This window comes from Hippichthys cyanospilos, chromosome 3 (genome assembly GCF_059441005.1).
Source record: "Hippichthys cyanospilos isolate Australia breed blue-spotted pipefish chromosome 3, RoL_Hcya_1.0, whole genome shotgun sequence".
Classification (NCBI taxonomy): Eukaryota; Metazoa; Chordata; class Actinopteri; order Syngnathiformes; family Syngnathidae; genus Hippichthys; species Hippichthys cyanospilos.
This window is the reverse complement of record NC_142371.1, coordinates 5,177,669-5,201,753: the sequence shown is the minus strand read 5'-3', so window position 1 is coordinate 5,201,753 and position 24,085 is coordinate 5,177,669. Positions and strand designations below refer to the sequence as shown.

The window sequence follows — 24,085 nt, the reverse complement described above, 5'->3', positions numbered from 1 at the left end:
CTTGTGTTGCAAATGTGTGTATTTGTATTGTATTGTATTGTATTGTATTTGGTGTTTCTTTACCCCATAGATGGCGCTATGACTTTGCTTCACTTGAAAATGTGTAACTGAGTACAGGAGACAGTCAAACATTATCAAGCACACGATGAAATAATGATTATCGATGTTGCTGCTGGTGAGTGTTGCTTGGCCAGTAGCATACGCCATGTGAGGCAGCCACGAGTCGACTACTTGCAGCCTGAACCGCTGCTGCAGGAAAGCTGCCGGGCGGCCTTGCTGTAGGCTTTAGAAGAGGAGGGAGGGGGATGCCACGGCCTGTCAGCCCCAAGCATCCATCACCATCTAGCCAGGGCCAGTTGGCTGTCCCGGGCGGGCAATGGCGGCGCCGACCGCTCGTCTGGACGACGGCTGGCCCAATTTGTGTGCAGATCGGCAGCTGAAAGCAGCCGTGCCCGCCGCAGAGGCGCTCTTTCTGAATGCCGCCGACGGCGGTGATGATGGGGAACCCGGTACCTCTACGCTGGTGAAGGACCTTCTGGGCGATTTCGACGGCACTTTGTCTTTGTGCTTCGGGGATGGGAGCCCCACGGCGGACAACAGCGACGAGTTGACGGCGATCATCGCCGAGGACACGCTTCTGCAGGGGGACGAGTGAGTATGGTGTTGTATAGTCATACATAGTCAAACCATTTATCGTCATCTTGAGGACGAATGGCTTGTCGTTTTAATGACGTCATCGCTTGTGCCGCCTGTTTCAGTTCTCTCAACGACGCTTTCATAAGCAGATTAAAAAATATATATGTTCTGTATGGATATACAGTATACTGTACACGTACAGTATTGCCTATACGTTTACGCGGCATCGGCGGTATTCGTACGTAATTCGGGGAAGTGCAGCAATAGCTAAAGTCCGTCCGAATCAGTTGTAAATATGTCATAAATGATTAAATACTTCGAATAAAAACAGCGATTGATTTCATAACTAAAGCAAGTTAATGAAAAAGCGTTAGTCCGGCCCAACCAAGCTTTCCTATTCATGTTTCGCATGACAAATTTTACGTTGCATACCGTTCGTATGCCGGGGCCGACGTAAACAAAGAACCCTCTGTATGTTTCATACAGGGCTTACCATCCTTTCCTCAACTCACTGGCCTGTAACAAAATCATGCCCAGTTTTTAAAAAAACAAAACAAAACAAAGCTATGTATTCCTGTAGGTTACATTCCCTTTCATCATCCAGTGGTGTTTCTTATATTTCCCCACTTTGAAGTCGCTATATAAGGTAGCCAAACCATTAGAAATCTTTCATATTTTTGCAGACCATCCAAATCCATTCATCCTTTTTCAGTAGCGCTGGTCCACTTTAGGATCACGGATGAACTGTAAACATTGCATACATATTATATATACTGTAGATTGCTATTGAAACCGTTTTCAATTTTAACAAATAAAAATTGTCTTTGTGTTCTGTTTTTTTGCGTCAACAGTATTTATATTTTGGTTTTTGTTTTCGTTATTATTATTATTATTATTTTTTTTTTTTAATTAATATTAATCGTCCTGAAATAAGTTTTGAATTGAATGAGCGAACAAAAGAGTCAAGTCAAGGCTTCATTAACTGGAATCAGAAGAAGCATCTGATGCTTTTTTATGTAACCACAGGCTCTGGAATGCTTTAAGCAAAAGCTACGGGCAGGTGATGGAGTTTGACTGGAAACATTCTCATATACGTTCCCTCCACATGGCCACATTCAACCCAGAGGAGAACGCGGTCAGTAAACTCCACGCCTCCCTCCTTCCCTCCCTCCCATCGTGTCCCACTTTTTCTACCCGCATTCATCTGACAAATCTCAACCATGCTTCAGTTTCTGGCGATTAAATCACTCAGCCCCCCGTTGTGGTGTCTACTTAGACACAGACAAGTGATGTCGCGGCGGATGTGTCTGAAGTCGAGGAGCTGAGGGAACAGCTGGACATGCACTCCATCATAGTCCCGTGTCTCGGCGAGGAACCTCTCTTCACAGCCGAGCAGGTGAGTGGCGCGCGAGAGCTTCGTAAATGCGTACGACGATACGGCCTACGCAGGCTATGGAGGGATTTTGTGGCTGCCGTAATTGCAGCCTGCTGCATGTGTTGACTCGCTGTTTAGGTGATTGAGGAGATTGAGGAGATAATGCAGGACTCATCTAATTTTGAAGCAGAGCGCAATCCTTCACAGTCTCTGCTCTCTCTGGATGTTCAGCTCCCCAGAAGAAGCCCGAGTTATGAAAAAAGTGAGTATGAAACTACTATAAATCGGGCCTCCTGTTCATGCAGATTCTAAGTCATCAAGCTTACAGAAATTTGACAAATGTATCAAGGCTACTGGACTCTTCCTGGTCGTTGAAGTTATTATCACCTTAAATCCAAACAACAATCCAAGTGTGATTAGGTTCAGATTCTAGGATAACCAACCTTTTTGAAACTGAGAGCTATGAAGTCTCGTCTTTTAAATAATTGTAATAACAATAATAAATAATAAAATTCTCTTCAAATACGTTTTTTTTATGGAGAGTTGCTGACACCCTGGACTAATGCTTACCTAATGTAAGCCAATTGAGCACTGTAGTGATAACTGTGCCCATTGGATAGCAGTGTTTCCACACATACAACATAGCTGAAATGGAAGTCAATCTTTCATATGATACCACTAGGGCTGCATGATTATGGCCAAAATAATGATCACAATTATTGTGGTCAACATTGAAATCACGATGATTCATCATGTTAGGTTAAACCTGAACAGCTGTAATAAATATATAAATCAAGTGTAATATGTAATGTAATTGTAATATTTGTATAATTGTTTGTACAATTCCTTGAAAATCACATTGTTCTATAATTTGTAAGTTATTTGCTGAACAGGCCTGCAGGGTACTCATGCGAACCACGTCGGTACCCCTGTAATCTAGAGACATCAGTTAATGTAGAAGTGAAGAAGTAGTCTGGAAAAGTTACACCAGAACATTTATTTCCCTCTAACTAATGACTTCATATGTATTCAAGATTTTTTTTATTTTTATTCATTTTTCTCTTTATAATAGGATTACTGATACAGTATGAATGTTAAAAAGTAAATGTCCTCTTATGTATCGGCGATTTCAGTTGGAATCTTTGACCTATAAAAACAATAGCTTTTTACAAAATACATCAGTGTGATATAATTTTCAATTCACAGTTTCAAAATGGCCGCCCCATAAAAGTGGGTGAATTTTGCTGCTTATTTCATATTCGACAAAATAATCAGAATGCCGTGGTGCTTAGCCAAGGTGGCAGCATAGAACATATTATCGTAAAGATTTGTTTAATGTAAGCGAATAATATTCTTATTTAGCCATTTCCAGTAGTAAAAAGTTTATATTTGTCTATAATTGATTAGATAACATAATTATTTTTGTTGTAAAATGTATTAAGTGTTGACTGAAAATGACAACACATGTGCCTCATTCCAGCTTTGAAATCATTGATATAAACCAAGTATCATTAGCACTAATAGTTTTGATACACACAAAAAAAATAATGACATAATTTTAAAGAAAACAAATTAAACAAATTCCAATATCAGTTTCCGATGAGTGTAAAGCTGCTCCAAGAGCGGCTGATATTAGTGTCACAAGAACTGATACCTTGAATAAGGCAAGGTTTTGGCCCGATACTGATACTCGGTATTGTTACTGGTTTTTATTTTATGAAATACATAGTCATGTAATCACTATTAAATTCATTGTAACACATTACAACAAAAAAGTCATCATTATCGTCTTACACTCAACTACCGTAATTGACGTACACTTTTTTAACCTCATTTTCAAATGATCCGGGCCACTAATCACCCTGAACAAAACGGGCACCACAATTAGATCGATGATCACTAAGCGTATGCGCGCAGGGATGCGTCGATTAAATGTGGCTGAGCTGAACGAGCGTCTGGAGGAGTCGGAGGGTGCCGTCGCCGGGCTCTCGGAGGAGCTGGTTCAGCATTTGGCTCTCAGGGACGAACTGGACTTCGAGAAAGAGGTGAAGAACACTTTCATCTCGGCGCTCATCGACGTGCAAAACCGACAGAAGGAGCACCGCGAGGCGCTAAAGAAGAAAAAGAAGCTAAAAGGGGCGGTCTCGATGACGCGAGGTCACGCCGAGAAGTCGCTTGGATCAGTGAGTTTATTCCTTCATGAGCAAGCTGATGAGGTTGTCGGATTTGTGGCCTACTTACTTGTGGACTCATGCTCCTTCATTTCTCATTTTTAATCTAGTTTCTTATGTTTCTCTGCTACTTCCTCCTCAGCGTTTCAGCATGGAGGGCATCTCCTCCGTTATTCAAAACAGCTTTCGACAAACGTTCGGGAGCGGATGCAGTGAAAAACAGGTTCATTTTTGGTTTTCTATTTTTTCATGTCGAAGCATGACCTGCACTGAGACAAAGGGGCTCAGATTAAAATGCAAGGTCTATTGACACTTCATGAAGATGTCAGCTGGCCCAATACTTTTATTTATATATTAGGTTGAAGTTCCAACATTAAACATATATGCTATAACTCTTGCTTTGACAAAGTAAATCTCTTACAAAATTCTATAATTGTATGTTTCGCTGTCAAAAGATTAAAATAGGATTAACCGCGGGGAGAGATTTTGACCCAATTTGGGCTTTGTGATGTTTTTGATGTGTGGTATCAAAGGAGAAGCACACACACACTTAAAAAACACACACACACACACACACACACACACACACACACTGGGAGGCTAAAATATTGCTTGGATTTTCAAAACATGACGACTTTTAATATGACACGCTGCCAAATGCTAAATGCTTGAAAACGGAAAGTCGAGAGCTACATCGTGTAAGTGTCAAATTTAGCCCATGTCGGGCTCATTTACCGTCATTCACAATAGGAAATATTGTCAATTTTGGACATATTTCACACCGGATGCATTTCCCCCTGATTTTTGCATTAATCCTTTCAAAGGCAACTCACGAACGGGGCACAATAGAAATATTTGTGTTATGTTGACACTCCAAAACCACCGGGTGGTGCTAGCGGCCAATTTATGACATGTGTAAGCCTTCAATTACTTCGATGATTGGCTTAGCCTGGACTGCCATAATGCAAACATCTTCAAAAGTCATAAAACTCTAATTATGACATCATAAATATTCCTGCTTCAATTTCATAAACATATAAATATACAAAATAGTTACTTTTGCTATTATCACAGTTTAACAATTTTTGTACATAAAAGGGAAGTCAAGTCCCCCCCCCCCCACAAACTCAAAAAAACTATGTATCTATGGATAGGGCTTATGCTACTGAACATATTGAATGTAAATATATTTGTATAATTGACGATGTTATGACCCTTTCAAAGTCAGCCCAAGTTGGGTCATAATATTGCCAGGCTAGTGAAAAATCCCCGGGGTTAATTAAGATCTGAAATTATCTACAGAAATTATTTTCCTTTTAATGTCACCTAAAATTCTGTGAGAAACACTCAGCCAGACTGTTTTTTTTTTTTTTTTAAGACCAATTGTTGTTATTTTGCCAGTTCAAAAGATTAATACCAACAACAACAAAAGTGGCTTAGGTCATTATTTTCTTCAACAAATGCAGTAGCAACCAATTACCTTTTGCCTTACGTTAGAATAGTGCAAAGTGCTGGCTGCGACTTTTAGTTTTGTCAGTCACAAGAAATGTTGTTGTTTTCTTTTGCCAATCGCCAAATAATTAGAGATTCAAATCATTCATCATGAACATTGCAGACTTGCTCAACGCGGGGTTTTCGAGTTTAGATTGGCAGAAGGCTTTGCTAAGGCACGCTACATTTGAGTCACATTTTCTATCATTAGCTGTGGCTGTAGTCGCGGCCGGCTGCTTTGCGCTGATGTGGGATTCTAAACTTGAGCTGCTTTTGTGTCTATGGTGCCGTTGTGGCATTTTTTAAAGGTTAAATTTACCACTCATCGGACCGACAACTCTCACATGCTTTTCCATTTTGATGTTTTACTCCTGAACTCACCCTCCTACCCACAATAGGAGCCTATCAGTTTATGCCTAACACAATGACAGCCAATCAGGGTGTCATTGACCTTTATTTTCCAAGACAAGCAGACCAATGCATAAAAACATATCTAATCATCATAATGAAAGCATAGTTTGACATTCAAAATGTTACTAACGTGACGAAAAAAGATAATGCTTTAACTAAACTATAATTAATTGATTATTCACGTTATTTTGACACCACTAATGTTTATTTCCGTTGTAGTATTTGACTACCGTCATCCCATACGAAAAAAAAGGACACCCTCCTTCTATCGAGGATCTCCAGGTCTTGATCAAAAGTAAGTTTCCTCCGTTCCCCATGATTACATTTGATTCAAAACGTGACTGCTCACGCCCCTCCACCACATTTCAGTTTTGCAGGCGATGAGGGACGATAGTGACAAGGTTCCAGCCCTCTTAACAGACTACATTCTCAAAGGTACATCATTCTCCAAGTTCTTTTTATTTCCCTTATATTTTATACTTAAGAGAAACAGTTCTTTGTTCAACATGCTTATCAGTATTTGGAGTGGAGGAAATTTACGGAGGCAAAACCCATAAAACCCATAAAACCCCATAAAACTGAAGGTGGGAGATCTTGAACTCCCCAACCTATCTTGGTCATCTTATCCTAGCTGCACAAATATTTCTCATGCCTTGTTTAGTGAAAAGGTCTTTGTTAAAACAATGCCAGGTGATCAGTGAATAACAATGTTAAACTAATATAGGCTAAATACTAATTTTCCATCACAATCTCTTATATTTTTATTCTGCCTTTCATTTTATGTTTTGTAAATAACTTATGCAGTGTGTTGTTGATGCTGGGATTTTTTTGAAACATGTATTTTGTCTGGTGGATCGCTTAACTCCGTCAAGCATGGTCTTTCAAACACAGGGGAAATGAATGATATTTGCCAAATATTTTAACATTTTACCTTCATGTACAATACCCATTTACATCAGTTGTATGTCAGCAACAATGCTGTCATTGTTATGCATAAATGTGCACCATAAACTTGAATGCTTAATGACATATGAAATTTCTGATAGCGTCATTCTATAGACCTGTCATTCAAGATAAAGCAAATTTGATTTTTTACAAGCATTGCTTAGGTGAGCAATGCAAGGAATTGGCGCCACCACTCAACACAAAACTTAGACTCAAAATAATTTCATAAGAACATAAATAAATGAATAAATACATGAAATACAAACATAGTTGCAACATAAATCAAACAGGAATGTTTTAAGCATGAGACACATTCACCTTCTGGCAACACAAACTCGTTTGACAAGGATTAATATCCTTTTAACTTCAATAATTAAATGCATTGAATGCACCGAGGCCAACAATGCATTCAGGGAACCGACATTTTTCTTTTAAACAATTGATTTACATTTGATCCCTGCTCTACTTGGGCAATACATTTCAGGCCAGTATAAATCCACATATAATTGATGCCCAATGAAATGCATTGGAAGGAAACCAATGTTATTTGTTTCATTCCAGGTTTGTTTGCATTAATTGGTAATCAGTATTTTTACATGTTAAAAAAAAATCATATCGTTCGGGCCCTAGTATTTTGTAATATTTGATCATCTATACATTCTAAGCATACTGTATTTACCCTTGTAACTAGTAGGTTAGAGGCTGGGAAAGCATTATGTCACTAGGATGTCCAATAGGCTACATACTCTATAATGAGTATTTAGATCTATCTAAAAGCAATGAATATGCAATTGATTATGCTTAATCTCTTGTTCTGTTCTTTTTTTGCTTTTACTCTCTCTTCTTCCAATAATTAAAATCATACATTGAAAAGTTGTGCAGGTGACCGCTTCTACTGTTCAAAGTGATTTGATTCAAACTCCAAATTGAAATATTGCACAGTTGGAACATTTATTTTGGATGCTAAAAATTCCTTCTTCGTCAGACCGTCTCGACTTTTTCCATTTGTTTGTGTTTCTGCTTTAATTCACGCGCTAACGCTGCCTTGCATATGCTAGCTGTGGTGTGAGCGACGGCCTGCGAGGTTTGTGACATGTGTTCATGTGACCTGCACTGTTGTGTTTTTTTTTTCTCACTGCGGCGAGGCGCCCCTTGTCTACACTGTAACTGTGGTGCATTTTCTAATTTTCACTCAGTAGCTTCACTAACCGACGTCACTGTGCCGCATGGCTGATCCCGATGTGCCGAACCTCTGATGACACTTTGTACTTTATTTGCCATTGAAAGATTTCATGTTGACTCACTTCTGCTACCAAACGTCTACTTTTCATCAACTTGTGGCATAAATGTAACTAAAGCCAAAACATTAACTCCACATGCACTCTCTAATGAGCCGATAAGAGCTAAACCAAAAATGCAGTGTCTTCAATACTGGCTCACCAGGAAAGGAGAGACACGTGACTTTTACTGTAGGCAATTATTGGATAGCATTTCAGCGGCTCAAGAAAAAAGCACTGAGCTTCCATTTCTTTCCTGGGACTATGGTGAGGCAAAAAAGGCCTACCAAGGAAGACAAAAATCATCATGTGTTGCGTTGGTCAACCGAAATAAGCACATCAAATAATACATGGAGGACAATGCAATAGTCGTAGAAGGCTTTATTTTGAAGTTAGCCTTTGTAGCCGCGATAACATTGGCTAGCTTTTACTACCATTACATCACAGTTACCATCAACACACCACTATTTAAAATAAATAAATAAAATCAATAAATTCATATTCAATCGTGGCCACAAAGTCTCCAGAGTTATCGCTGACCGCCAACTTCAGTATGTACACAGTGCGCATGGTGCATTCACACGTAGTTAGACATGTCAAACACAGACAGAAAATAAGTCCGTCAATGCAGTAAATGTTAATAACTGCAAATGTCATAATAATGTGACCCTCCTATCAAGCAATAATAGCTGACATATATCAAGAAGAATGAATTAATGAAGAACTTTACTTACTTACAATGAATGGTCCAATCTAGTCACATATTTACAAAACTTAACCAAATAATTAAGCTTCTGTTGGCCAATCTAGTGGTTGATAATGAATCAAAATAAAGAATATATCTGGCTTTTTTAATATATACATATTGTAACACCCAAAAAATTCAACACATTACAATAAGTCCTTTTTAAATCAGTGTTAAAATACTGAACAAGAATAATATTCAGAGCCATATTATGCAGTTTCATTTCATTTTGCAGTCATTTACAGACCTGTGCAAAACCTTGCATGTGACGTTACAGTCCATTCCCAAAGTTGAAGAGCTACAGTGAGGCAATATGCCAAAAAAAATTTTTTTCTGTTTTTTGGTTGTCAACCAAGTGTTTAGCATTTTTGGTTTCGGACAAACACTTTGATTTTGCATTCCTCATGGTTTTGCCTTAAACCACTATGAAGTGCAATCACAATAATAAAGGTATTGTTGAATGAGTAACTCATTGTCCAAATTTAGCCAACACTCTTTAATGTAGCTTATCAATCTCGTGTATGTTCTTAATGTTGTGGTTGGTGAATATGTATTGTAATTGATGTAATAAAATGTTTTCCTATTTCCCCCCTCCTTTATTTTCCACTTACTGAATTTTACCATTGACATCATGCTGTGTTCTCATGCATCACTCTGCTAATATTTATCTGTCTGTTATTCCAGTGCTTTGCCCAACGTAGCCTGAAGGGATGGAGCCAACACTGCAGAGATCCTTCAGATGATGATGATGATGATTGTTTTCCTACAAATATAAAGCACAATTGCCATTTTAATGCTTCATTTCTGCATGTTGTTTCTTCAGGATGCACCCTTGTGTTTTGCTCATTTAATTCAATTTCTTGTGATTTTGATGAGTCAGTGTTAGATCACATCCTTTTTTTAAATATATATATATATATATATATATATATATATATATATATATATATATATATATATATATATATATATATATATATATATATATATATATATATATTTGTTGTTTGTCAATTTGCCTGGAATTGTAGCTGCCCTGCTTGTGCGATGCAAAGGGCTTTGCATTAATCCAAAGTGCTTACTACGTGCTGAGCCATGATCAAATGTGCACAAAGCGCCACAGGGCTAATCTACACAGAGGTCAATTTGTATTATCAACACAGCAGCTGCTTATTATTAAACAGCACTGACACTGCAAGACATAAACACACACATAAGTTGTTAGCGGGGCAAAAGTTGTTCCATGTGTTGGCAGCAAGAGATCAGGGAACATAGCACATGATACAGTGTGCAAAGCTTTCATTTATAAACGTGTTATCCGATGTCAGTGTTCCACCGATTAGAGATTACGGCCACTGTGAAGATGTGTTTCGTTTGAAACATTTTGCACTGACTACATTGAGCTAATTAAGTGAGCGACTATGCATTTAAGTGGTTATTTGTACTGTTTGACCCAAGCACTGTCACAATTCTGGTGTACTGCCACGCAGAGCAGTAAACACTGCAGGACTTTTCATTGTGGATGTATACTGTACATGCTGCCTTTTGAACTTTTGTACATTTTAAAAGACGTATTTTCAACAAATGTCTTATTACTGGATGGTGTTACCTGCTCTGTTGCTCTTTTGTTTTGCAAATGTTCCAGTTTAAATATATTTATAAGATTATCTGATATTTGCGGTCTGCGATTCTTGGTGTGAGTGTCAGATGGTTGAAAATGTGTTTGATATTTACACAAACTTGAAATTCAAGTGAAGCAGAGACGTCTGCCGCGGTGGCATGTGGCAAATTTTAGAGGGAAATCATGCAACGAGATGTTGACAATTAGATTTACTAGAGTTACACATCGATGAATACTCAAAAAAAGCTAGTTTCCATAACATTTCTGTCATCAAAACTCAATTACACTTTATATCATTGCGTCAAACTTAAAGATGGCTTTTCGTAATGTTTTACGCTCTTGTAACTTATTGAAATAGCAAAAACGTTCCACAAATGTAGCGCAGTCCTACAGCTCCTGCCAAAACGCAACACTATGACCGTTCAGAATTTTTGATGTCATCCTATAGTGTTATGCAAATGGTTAAGTCGTGACTGCTCAGTGTAAAGTAAGTTGGCATATACCTGTGATAAAAATAAAATGTTATTTTTATTGCCACAATTGGCTGCCCTTTAAAAACAGACCCCAAAATTAACCTTGGCCCCAAGTTTGGAAAAGGCTCAGCAATTTTAAAAGGGAGAAAAAAGTAATTGAATATTGGTTGAAAATTAGTGCTGAAGATGACACAAGTTTGACCTGCGATATCATACCTCAGCTATTCTTTGAAATGAGCACTTGCAGTGCAAGCAATAATAAAACGATTGGTTAGGGGACATCAGTAATATTGATTCATAAATATTTAACAAGCAGGCTGAAGGCATTTGGAAACCAAATAGTTCTTGTCTTTGTGCTGCCAAAAGTTTTAGCGCAATCCTGTTACCTCCCCTCACGCTTTCCAAAACAACACAAAGGTCTATAAGACATCTGCAAAACATTTGTGCTCGCCGAGGTCTTTGTCCGAGAGTTGCGCTGCTCAGCAGTGAAGATCCGACCGACGCGCGAAGCCGCAGGCAGGCATCTCGCATCTTTATTCTTCACTGTGTTTTTGAAGAATTTCTCAAAAGATATCATGGGACGAGCGCAAGAAGTTTGCTTTGCTTTGTTTTGCGTCCTGCTGCTGATACAATGTGCACACCAGCAGACAGCAGAAAAGAAGAGAAGCACAAAGAAAGGTATGGCCAACTTTCACATTTGAACTCAGGATGTGATGCTGTCAGTGTTTCTTCGAATCATTGCAGACTCTACCAACGCTGCCATTGAGGAACTAAAGAAACAAATTGAAGACATTGTTTACGAACTGAATTTGTTGAAAGAGCAGCAATCTCTGCAGTCAAGTGAGTTTTTTTTCATAGATGCTGACTATGATAATCAGCAATTAATCAGAATTTACTGTCATGTCCACAAATAGAAAGGAACAGACCTTAAAACAAAACATGAAATGACTCGATGGAAATCGAATGCACCAGTTATTGATCCAAAGCATACCACATCGTAATTTTATGTCTGTCAACCTATCCATGTCAGTGTGCCTGCGTGGAACCAAGGTCCCGGGCAAATGTTTCCTCGCCGATCCGGTCAAGAAGACTTTTCACGCAGCCAATGACGACTGCGTGGCCAAGGGGGGCAGCCTAAGCACACCCGTGACCGCCGACCAAAACGACCAGCTGTTTGCATACGTGCGTCAGAGCATCAGTCCAGAGGAGTCCATCTGGCTGGGCGTCAACGACATGGTGACGGAAGGCCAGTGGTTGGACCAGTCTGGGTCCAATTTGCGCTTCAAAAACTGGGAGACGGAGATCACCATGCAGCCGGACGGCGGGCGCAGCCAGAATTGCGGCGTGTTGTCCGCGACGGCCAACGGAAGGTGGTTTGATGAGAGCTGCCGAGCTGAAAAGGCTTCGGTGTGTGAGTTTAATATCGTTTGACTTTTCTACCATGACCAGAATTGCCTTCAAGCTTTCATGTAGACCGCTTGAACACCAAGTATTATTTTCCACAACGTCCGAAAATATTGCACTATATGTCCTTAACCTTCTTAACTTAGAAAAGTAATTAACAGACCATTTTTACACTACTGTATACATTTTTAAAGGTTTTGCTGTAAAAGCAGAGACGGAAAAAAAGAACTCACTGGGGGATTTTCTTGTAACATTAGTTAATAAAGCAAATAAACATGTTTTTTTCTGCAAATTATTCTCCGTGGCGTTTCTGTGCACCACCTAATACAAAAATTCGGCATTAAACGAACCTTTTTGGTCCGCAAAGAGTGAATGATCATGTAAAACATGAAAACGTTTAAACATTTGGTGGCATTTGTGTACTTTTTGGACTTTTGTTCTCCAAAAAAGGGAAAAACAAAGAGGTATGCAGTTTGGATGGTAAATGTACAAAAACAGCCACCGTTAATTATGAATTGACCCAGCACAGCTTTGTCCTGTTCGCTCAGACAGGTTAAAAAATTAACAAGGAAGAGATTTGTTTGGAAAATAAAAACCACACACACATTTACTGTACACAAAAATAAAAGCAGCAAGACAGTACTTGCTTGAAATTCTATGCTAGTTTGGAGAAGGCATGGGGTGGGGGGGCTCAGTCATAAACTGTCAAACATCTGCTGGGGGCTCTATTTGGTGTTGCATATCACTGAGTCAGATTATGAGTCATTTGAATTGACGAAGAAATGCAAAAGGGAATTGCGCAAACATTTCCACCCTCCAGATCAAATGACCTCATTTTGTTCATTTACCCAGAGGAAACCCACAAAACATGTTCAGGCATCTTCACTTGTTGTCAGAAATTTGAGCTCAGTCAATTTCTTTACCATAGTATGTTGTAGTCCAAAAACAGAATTCGGGATTAATATTGTTTCTGTGGAAAATGACTTAAGCAGCACAATTATCAATCGCTGCTCAGGCAATGACCAATCACATGTCAGCTTATGTAAGTCACGTGACCAAACTCAGACCACCGATGAGACACGATTGCTTATTACCTGAGCAACCGTGGTCTTTCTCAGTCAACAGCAAGTAGCAAAATGGCCACCCCCGGAGAGCGGTAAAAACAGGCTGATTTTGCCAATAAATTCATATTCCACAAGCTAGTGAGGCTGCATAATATTCTATTTGTGTACGATAATGTATTGATTATTGTAAAGAACATTTTTGACTTGACTTGCCCTTTAAATTGATTTTCAGCTTCTAGTTTAGCATATGAGAAATGTGTGAATTAGGCAAAGTATGAATTTAAATAAATGTATTTAATGCTTACACGAAATGTTTTTCAAGAATTGTTGTTACAGTGACAGCAGTGACAATGGAAATATGAATGGCTGTCTGTCCACACGCCATTTTATTATTATTTAAAAACTGCTAAAAAGATATTTAAATAACATACAATATGTCTGTTTCTCAACACGCGATTGGTACAAAAGTATAATTTCTAAAATGAAAAACAGTCCTCGTTTGAAAAACAGCACGTTCTATTTCCATTGGTCAAAAGTAGAACGGGGCGATTGGGTTCTGATTTCACAAGAGAAGCACCGCCACTCCAGATAAAAGCAGGCAGCGGCAGGGAGCAAGTCCGAACGCGTCGAGTTTGTGAATTTGGAGCAAAAAAAAAAAAAAAAAAGGTCTCATGAGGCAAAGCTTTAGTTAGTCACGCTGTTTCTCAGAACGAACATCTTCAAGGTAATCAAATTCAGGTGGAAATTCCACCTCCATCAGTTGCCCCCTCCGGCTCAAGCCGCTCCTCCATCATAGGCGAGTCCTCCTCCGAAGGAAGCCGGGTCTGGTAAATGTGATTGTCCACAAGGGCGTGGCCGTGGCTGGGGGGCCTGTTGGGAAGCGGGGGTGCCTGCTGAGAGGACGAGGGGTAGGCCTTGTAAACTCCCGTCTCCAGGTTGTAGGCGTGGCTTGACCCCTGGGCGTCCGCTTGCCCCGTGAAGGACTGGTACGTGTCCGACTCGTTGTAGATGCCCATTTCCGCCCCCTTCCTCAGCAGGTGGGTGTAGACCAGCGTGTCCTCAATGGAGGCGTACACATGGGACTCGTTGTCTTCGCGGCTTTTAGGGAAGCCGTTATGTCCCGGCTGGAAGCTGCTGCCGCTGGGATTGTAGATGGACACCTCATGACTGAGCTTCTTTTTCTTCTTCCTGTTTGGAAGTACGCAAGTGATATCTACAGCCATGCGACACTTTTTTTTTTTTTTTTAGCAATTTTCACCAGTGAAACGTTCATATTTCTTCCACACCTTAATACCAAAGTTATTTTCCATGTAAAATTAATGATCAAATTTACATTTTGCAACACGCTGTCACTTGGTTTGTCTTTCAAAATATTTTTCGAATCAAATATTCCATTAATTGAATTATCTGATTTATTTTTCATTAGTGCCTAAAAAATGATTTTCCCCAACTTGTTTACTTACAATTATTGTTTTAAGTATTGATAGGTGATTGAAGAAATAATGATGTTATACTGAAAGGCTTATTACAAAAAAAAATGCAACAAAAGATGATCTTTTGTTAAAAAAAAAAAAAAGTAAATGCAAATCTATCAATTAAAAAAAAGTAAAAAATTCTATTATAAGTCAGATAATCAGATAAAACAATGATTAAATTGTTTTACAAAACCATTTTTCCCCAATTACTTTATTTGCCAATTTTTATTTGGGGGGGGCTGTATGGATATGATTAAGGGAATCGATTGAGAGGGATTGATGTTGTCCTCTTCACCAACCTTTCAAAACTCATTCAATTATCGGTTTGGTCATCACTTTCCCAAACTAAAAGAAACAATTCTAAATATCCTATTTTGCGGAAATCTGACTTCTTTCATGATGGACTACAGAAATCATTTACAGAAATTTAATACATACAGAAATGTCTTTCTTCTTCTCAACTTCCACAGTTTTCCTACAAATCAGTATTTGACAACCAAAAAGTGTCCCCAACAGGTAATTCAAAAACATGTTCCCATTCAAAATTCATCAATCAGTTTTAGACATTCCAACAATTCCTACATTGCAAAAATTCCATAATTTTCATCTATTGCATATTTTTCAGCAGTATCATTTTTCTTAATGCACTGTTTTCGTACGGCAACAATGTCAACATATCCACTTCTGGATTTTTTTTTCTCAATCCCATTATTTCCAAAAATACTACACTTTATACCCACACAATCCCCATTGATTTCCTATGACACATCCCACATTTCACATTAAAGGACCTTAAATATCCAACTTTGAAACATTTATTTTAACAAAATATTGCTCCTTTATTGCTTTTCACTCTAATTTTCCCCCATTTTTTTTCTCTTCATTATCTGTAATTTCACATTATTTTCAATTCTTATTTTCCAAATTTGCTAAACTGTTCAGCTCATGTATACCAAGTCGTTTTACTAAAAATTTCAAAAAGCTAAAGTTAAATGTTTTTTGTTTTTCTTTCTTTTTTTGACCGAATTTTCAACATAAAAAAGTGAATTTTAATCTTCTTGTTTTATTCTCCGCTCTAATCTCTAACTAAAGGTGAAAAAAATATAATTGCAAATCACCCTATTGATCATTGAATGATTGCACAATGTGTTCAATATCATTTCATCGAATTCAAAATCATTCTGTCATATTCCATGCATTCCGCATACTTTCCGCATTCACATGCAATTTCTCCAGAAATGACTTCCAGTTCATTTATATTCCTTTCAAGCATTTTAGAAATATAATTGAATCTTTAATCTATTCAGCAATTAAAAGCTACTCTCATTTTAAGAAAGTGCACAGAAGATTGGTCAGTGATGAGGTACTAAATGTAAGCACTTACTTAATGATGAAACAGACTGCCACGAGCACGGCGATGAAAAGGAGCACCAGAGCAGCGACCACACTCACGACGATGATCAGTAACTGGTCTGTATGAGAGGAAACGTTCAACATGGTCGCACTCGGTCGTCTTCAAAAGACAACATGAGCAATCCGCCTAATGGAAGCGTAAAACATACTTTTCTGGACGGTGATCTCTGTGACCACCACGAATTCTCCTCTCCCGGGCATGCAGTTGGACATGTTGAGGTAAAAGCTCTCCGAGATGCTGATCTCGTCCGCCGCCTCGTCCTCCCTGCGGCTGTAGTCCTCCTCCAGACTGTCGAACCTCTGCACACGGATGTTGGTGTGGCGGTTGGCGCATTTGGGCTGGCTGAGGTTGGTGAACTTCAAGTGCGCCTCCATCTTCGGGGGAAGCGAGACGATCCAGGAGACTGTGGCGTAGGACTCCATCCCCGCTGGCCAACCGGGCGTCGCCAAACGGAGGCTCGTCTCTTTCTTTGGGAATACCGTGAATATGTACCTTTCTGCGTGGGAAAGATGATACCATCAGCACCGATGCACCAGGCGCATCCGTCTTTTAGCACAATCAAATCAAGCGCGGTCAGGATCGGCTTTGAAGCTTTTGAAGCACGCAGAAATGTGTTTGCAGAATATTCGACTGTTACTACTGAGGGGTGGGAATCTTTGTTTCACGGTTCGATTTGATTCTTGAGTTTGGTCTCGCCGGTTCAATTCAGGATCGATTTTCCTTTCAAAATTATTTTTGACTCAAAATGATTTGATTGACAACGGTTTCAATGTATGAATGTGCAAAGACTTAACTAGATCCACTCCAGTCTGCTTTGCGAGACAAAATGACATACGTAGACATTAAAGTGTCATTTTATTAGGGTTAGTCAATTATGAATTGAAGGGAAAGCATACCCCCCCCCCCAAAAAAAAAAAAAAAACCCATTTGGACTGCAACTATTACTCTATTCTTTATTTTAATTCATTGATATAGCAATCACTAAAATGGAAGACGTAAACCTTATTTGTTTAGTTATTGCAAACCTAAGTGGCTTGATGGACCATTTATTGTGATTAAGTTAAAAAAAAAAAAATCCAAGTAATTTTGCCTCTTTTATAGAATGGCAGAAATACTATAATGATAATATATTGGCGGTTATTAACATTTCATTCGGTAACCTTTTTTTTTAGTTTGAAATGTCTATATAAACATACATTTCATAAATCATGTATACGTGTATAAATCATACATTTGAAAGCACCATGTAGTAAGAGGCTATCGCTAACGCTGGACTTGACTTCATAATTGACAAGTGGTTTCATAGTGTCCTTAATCGATGGCTGTATTGATTTTCTTAGTTGGTAGAGACATGATGTGAGGGTGATAAATCCCGAGATTGAGTGAAGCTAGCTGGTAGCTATACCGCTGCGAAGGCCTACTTCCAAACAAAAGCTTACTGCGGCTATTGCACTGAAGTCCGTGTATTGTTTGTCGTGTTTATTTTGAAGTCTTCACACCTCTTCACACCACGCTACTGGCGTGTTACTTTATGTTCATTGGCTCTTACTTGGTCGCGCAAATCTATTTTGGGACATTTTATGTTCATTCTGAATTGTAGCAAATGATGTGAAATGATTTTTTTTTTTTTTTAGTTACAGCTCAAATTACTATTACTTTTATCTTACTCAGTTTTGCCACGTGAAGACATTTTGACCAGCACAGGTGTAGGAAAGTGCCACTTTGTTGAAAAGTAGAATTCAAATATTCACCTGCTATCTCTTCTTTCAATCTAGCAGTCAACACAGGCTTCACAGACGGTCTCAGCTCTCGGCCCCCCACTCTGGACACGGTAACCGAGACATTGGTGTGGATTTGGATCTTGTGAATGGGCCCCTGAGGACAGAAGTGGCCTACAGTGGTGCCGTCATCCTCGGTCAGGGCGACGACACTGTCGTCGCACCGCTGACCCGGCAGAGACTGCTGTAGGGATGCGAATGAACAGCCCAGCTCCACAGTGCCGTGAGGAGGAGGACGGAGGGCCCAGGTCACCGCCGTTAACGGGGACGGGAGGCAGCTTGGCAGGGAAGGCACAACAAGAGGCACTGGAAACTTTGGGCAGTCTTTAAGTTGACTGCAACCTGTACAAAAATAGGAATGACTGCATAAAGGAAGGTGGAGGCAAATTGCAATCCCCAATTTGGCGAACAGTATTCACTTTTTCCACAATTGATGATGTGTGAATCTATGTGTGGGGTGATGTACAATGCTGGTCAAATGTTTTAGTTGGTTACACACTATTTCAGTGTTTTGTTTTTTTTTTTAACTAATTTCTTGAATTGCAGAGGACTTTAGTCATAAACGTTATGACAAAATATCTTCAACTAGGCATGAGTCAAATGTGGAGTTACCAATGACTCCACTGGCTGTGACATTGATGTCTTCAGGAAGACAGTCCTGAAAAGACAGTTGAGAAATGCGTCCGGATGGTACTGTGATCTTCCTCGTTATCACTGAGTTCATCTTCATTTCACAGGCAGAGGCCAGCTTCACTTTCTCCAAGTGCAGGGAAAGGCCCTTGATTTTCTTCAGGTCCACATTGCACAGCACTGCAGGGAACAGTTAAAACAGTTATGAGCCTTATTCTGGTCCTTACATTAAATTCAAAAGACAAACGCAAAACTGGATCCCTCCTGTGGCCAAGCTCTTTCTCGCTGAGTTACTTGTCATTTATGACTAAGCGGTGAGGCAACCTAAGAGCTTCCTGAGCCTGCAACCCCGGTGCTATCCATAAATCACGCTTCCAACGTCATCACTACACCTAGTATATATATTTTTATATATATAAAAAAAAAAACATACTTGCAAAATTGACATTTTTTTTGGGAGAGAATAATAAATAAAAAATATAAATAAAGGTTTTGTCACACAACAGGCCTCCACATTACATTTTGCCATCACAGCATGCACTGTTGTTGCAACAGGATATGAAATTGGAAAATGTATGTTACATGTCACGACATGTTGTATCTGAATCAGTCTTCCAGACTGTTATGTGTAGCAAAACTAAACAAAAATGCTAGAAATGCATAAAAAAATATTATGCCTGAGAACTTTTGCCATTTTCAGAATGCATTAACTGGAATGGCAACAGTAATACAGCAATAACAACTTAAGTGAGAACAACTTGTTTGAATACAACACGTAAAAATCTAACTGTTCCCTATAAATATAAATTGACACGGTCTTACCAACTTATTTCTTAAATATTCGAGATGCATGTACAGCGGTCCAAAAAATGATCTAGTTTAGTAAAATAACCCAAACATTAAAAACAATGTTTTCTATCAATAACTAAGTCTCTTATGATACTTTAGCAGCCTTAATAATTGAAGTCATCCACATAAAATGGCTAAACCCAAAATAGGAAAAGGTTTGAAATATGTTTCAGAACAATAAAGTGACTGATTTTAAACCTAATGCGGTGGTGCATAATGAGAAAAACTCTTGAGTGTCCAATAGTGATGCTAATTTTAAAAAGGGTTAAATACCTGGGGAGCTCGTCCTTGAGGCTGTCACCTTGACTTTCAAAGAGAGTCCGGGAGAACCAGCTCTTCTTCTGTCCATCTCACAGTTTCTGAGAATCAGAGAAAAGTCTCCCTGATTCTGGACCGGCTGAGTGTCCTTCAGACCCATCACCAGGGCCCGCCTGCCTCTGCTGTGGTACTCGGCTGCGGTTTCTTTCTTCAGACATCTTGGCTCTGTGAGGTCAAGGAACTCAATCGCAGCTCCTTGGTTATCCGCGAGTTTAAAGCACCACTCCATGACATCATCATCAGGAAAACTATCAGGGAAGTTTGGAGAGAGCAACTCGGAGGAATATGTCCCCATTGGCAGTGATAATGTGATTTTGGCAAGAGCTAAAAAACAGAAGTAAACATTTAGACCCAAGACAACATGGAGAATATCATATCAGAAAGCTGCTAACTTACATTTGATGTCCTCCCCAACAGAGACGGCAAATTGGTCACTTTTGACCGCTTGTCCTGGTAGGACGTCCAGAGAGAAACTACCCTGGTTTAGAATCTGAGCAGCGCTAATGGGGCCTGTCCTGCAGTATTTGCCAATAACCACAGTCCCTGTCGTCTGGAAGGCCTTTAAAGTGTAGGTGTGCATATCTGGACAATCTTCAGATGGTAGAATTTGTCTGAGACCCGTCTTGGTGAAGACCACTTGGACTGATTTTGGTCTCGAAGCTTTCAGGTTCCAGGTGAATCTGCGGTTGAAATCCAACCACGGACTGAAGCCTGAGTCCGTCCGTATGATTTCATCACTGCATGCCTTTGTGCTGCATTCTGAGGAGATTTATTTACGATAGTGAGCATCAGTCTAGCGTAGGAATTTTGTAAAGTGTTCTAAAGTAGTGGTCCCCAACCACCGGTCCGCGGACCGGTACCAGACCGTGGATCAACTGGAACCGGGCCGCGTGGGCTGCACACGGAATAATGTTTTGGAGATGATTTGGTTTAAAAGTTCATACGTTTGTGCTTGAGCTTTGTTTTTTTGGCGCCGCTTCTGGCCGCTGTTGATATTCCATACATAGTGAGAAGGATGATGTGGTTTTTAGAGCAGCCAGGAGCCAGCTGAACTTTTTGAATAAATAAAAAAAACTTGAAATGTATTATGATTAGTAATTATGTTAAAGCTTATGATTAAAGGTGATGCTATGCTTGTAAAATTTTGGACAGAATTAAAAAGAATAATAAATTTGAAGTTATTGTTTTAAAGGTATATGAATATCTACCATGACTTTACTGGTTCCACCCACTTGGGAATAGATTTTCTTCCGTGCACCCCGTAACCTGATCTAAATTGAAAAATTTACTTTAAAAAATGTATTTTTAATTGAAATTCTGATGATCAAATTTTATTCACAAAATGGCTTGCTCGGAAATGGGCAAATAAACTTTTGGCACATTTTCTGATTCCTATCCATTTTCCAAATGTCCCCGTTTTTCCCATGGAGAACATAAGATGAATTTGTGTCATTGTTTTGTTTTAGCTTAAAAAATCAATAAAATAAATAAATCAAGGGGCCATTCAGACTGTGACCGGGGGCCTGAATGCGACCCGCGAGCTTCCAGTTGCCCAGGATATCAGAGGGCCCTTACCTATTTCTCGTATGATCTCCACTCTGAATACTTTTTCTGGCTGGGGGCAATTGAATTCCACTGAAACAGGGATGCTTCCTTTTAACAATACCGTCTCTTCACAATTGCGCCTCGGCCCGGAACAAACTTTGCATAATGACCCTTTGGCCTGCCTGCTGATGTTGACTGTGGTGCTTCGATCAGGGGTGAACGTCAGCGCCTGGATCCCTGGGAATCATTAAAGAGAAAATGAGAGCCTGCTTCTCACACCCACTGCGCCAGACTGTATGCTTTCACTTTCAAACTCTAATGCTTTCTAAAACGTTTTTTTTTTTTTTTTGGCTTGTGAAATCATTGACTGAATGGCAAGACTCAATAATGAAATGATTTATGCATGTATGTGAAGTGAAATCCATCCCGCTAGTTCCTTTAGGCTTGGGCAACTTACAGACACGAATGCTGGAAGCCAGATGGAAGTCACGTAGAAAACCCACACCTACACAAGGAGATCATTCATATCCAGAATCAAACTAGGACTTTAGTATTTTGAGGCTAACCACTCAAGCCCCATTTATTACATAGCGTCATGTCATAAAGTCCGATTTAAATTTGATTAGATATGACTGGATTCTGACCTTGCACGCTTTACAAATTTTAACTGTATTCATTGTTGTCAGATATCAGTTTATAATCAAAAACAAGGAATTTTGCCATGTTTGTATTTCAAATTTTTGACATGATCTTTAGTGTTTGTAATTTGATGAGATTATCCATGAATGGCTTTTCCAATTTTCTATACAACTCATTCATTTTACAAAGTAAGCATTGGACTGACATTGTAGCTCAATACTGTACAGTATTCGAAACTGGTAACCTACTTTGCTTGGCATGTGTTTAAAAAAAAAAGGCCACACCAATACCCACAAAACCTTTTCATGATGAGTCTCACTTTAATTGTTTTCTTTTCACCAAGCAACAACCAGTTTACTCCCACCCCGAAAAAACACGCTGCAGCACTACTGAACGCAGCTTGTTAGTGTAAATAACCAACCAAACACACACACACATATATATATATATATATATATATATATATATATATATATATATATATATATATATATATATATATATATATATATATATATATATATATATATATATATATATATATATCAGTCACTAAAGAGCATTACTTTCATAGTGTAAGTCCTTTCTCATCTAATAATTAAACTCTTAACTTACCTGAAACCACGGAGACAAAAATGAGAAAACAAAGTTGGACTCTCAAAAGAGGCATGCTGCCCAACAACTCTCAGGTACCGTTGTTGCTTTGTTCCCAAGTGAAATCACTGGACCTTGGAGCATGCTGAAATCATTGTGACATTGTTGGGGGGGAGAAAAAAAAAAGTACTGTATTCGTCACCTACAATAGAGTCCACGCCGTATGCACTTCCTGGATTACTGCGAGCGCTTGTTAGTGTGTGGAGAGGGGGAGGGGTCGATACACGCACGCGCTTGTGTGTCTTGCAAGGGCGTGGTAAAAAAAAAAAAAAAAAAACGTGCAGGTAAGCAGGGCAACTGCTCATACAATTCTTGCCAAAATACAGGTACAGACAGTCAATGGACGATGTGTCTCAAAAAAAAAGGTCTGGTATAAGCACTACCGATTCAATTCCTCCACTTTGATAAAAGTAAAAAAGGAAGAACTCTTAATTGACAAAAGGTAAAATACTTTGAAGTTATTTAGCATGTCATGGCTTGTCATTACACTTCTAACACTTTTATATTTATTGGAATCAACACCCCATGTATAAACATAAATGTATACCAGGTGAAAGACCGAGGTGTAGGCAATGTCAAATATTATGTCAGAGAAGAGTTAAGAGCCACTGAAAAAAAAATAGTGGGGACATGTGAAATGTCGCCCCACTATGAAGTAAGGTAAATTGTCCCAATGGACAAAGGATTTTGAAACCAATAGAAAATGACTTATTTAGAAAACAAACAAACCAACAATTTTTTTTTGTTTTTTTATTGTTTTTTTTTGGGGGGGGCAGTCAACCAAAGAAAATCTTTATTATTCATTTTCAGCAATCCCTTGAAACATGGCCTTTGAACTGACTTTAACAGATATTATTATGCAACATGCACTGGATTTGAGTCTTCAGGTATGCCATGGCACTTACCTCAAATGCCTATTTTGCATTTTCTTACTGAAAATTCAATTACAAAAAAAAAAAAAAATCAAGGTGGCACAATGGCAGACTGGTGAGCACATCTGTCTCACATTGCAACGGTCGCAGGTTCCCTTCCAGCTCCTGCCCTGATGTGTTTGGTTTGCATGTTCTCCCCATGCCTGTGTTGGTTTTCTCTGGGTACTCCAGTTTCCTCCCACATTCCAAAAGCATGCGTTGAAGGGATATCGGACACTCCAAATTCCTTAGATTCAAA

The 24,085-nt window shown here is 39.1% G+C and overlaps 3 protein-coding genes across 4 annotated transcripts; 2 read left to right on the top strand and 1 right to left on the bottom strand.

Moving 5' to 3' along the window:
- The first annotated feature begins 113 nt into the window (after positions 1-113).
- On the top strand, positions 114-9,977 carry LOC148425578 (fasciculation and elongation protein zeta-2-like). Of its 2 annotated transcripts, XM_088411765.1 has the most exons (10): positions 114-651; positions 1,663-1,771; positions 1,913-2,032; positions 2,150-2,273; positions 3,929-4,194; positions 4,325-4,405; positions 6,304-6,379; positions 6,454-6,519; positions 8,088-8,113; positions 9,736-9,977. In XM_088411765.1, the coding sequence occupies exons 1-9, from the start codon at positions 377-379 to the stop codon at positions 8,096-8,098; spliced, it is 1,128 nt and encodes a 375-aa protein (XP_088267891.1). In that variant the 5' UTR covers positions 114-376; the 3' UTR covers positions 8,099-8,113; positions 9,736-9,977. The 2 variants fall into 2 exon arrangements, with proteins under 2 accessions (XP_088267891.1, XP_088267890.1); XM_088411764.1 differs by lacking the exon at positions 8,088-8,113.
- A 1,631-nt stretch (positions 9,978-11,608) lies between these two features.
- On the top strand, positions 11,609-12,841 carry LOC148425577 (tetranectin-like). Its single transcript, XM_088411032.1, has 3 exons — positions 11,609-11,823; positions 11,890-11,985; positions 12,176-12,841. The coding sequence occupies exons 1-3, from the start codon at positions 11,721-11,723 to the stop codon at positions 12,574-12,576; spliced, it is 600 nt and encodes a 199-aa protein (XP_088267158.1). The 5' UTR covers positions 11,609-11,720; the 3' UTR covers positions 12,577-12,841.
- Positions 12,842-13,970: 1,129 nt separating this feature from the next.
- Positions 13,971-23,076, bottom strand: LOC148425576 (CUB domain-containing protein 1-like). The gene is made up of 9 exons (XM_088410732.1): positions 22,877-23,076; positions 21,653-21,859; positions 20,474-20,836; positions 20,033-20,401; positions 18,893-19,090; positions 18,254-18,622; positions 16,651-16,998; positions 16,473-16,560; positions 13,971-14,801 (listed from the first exon to the last, which is right to left on the bottom strand). Exons 1-9 carry the CDS (start codon positions 22,929-22,931, stop codon positions 14,348-14,350), a joined length of 2,451 nt encoding a protein of 816 aa, XP_088266858.1. The 5' UTR covers positions 22,932-23,076; the 3' UTR covers positions 13,971-14,347.
- Between the last annotated feature and the right edge of the window lie 1,009 nt (positions 23,077-24,085).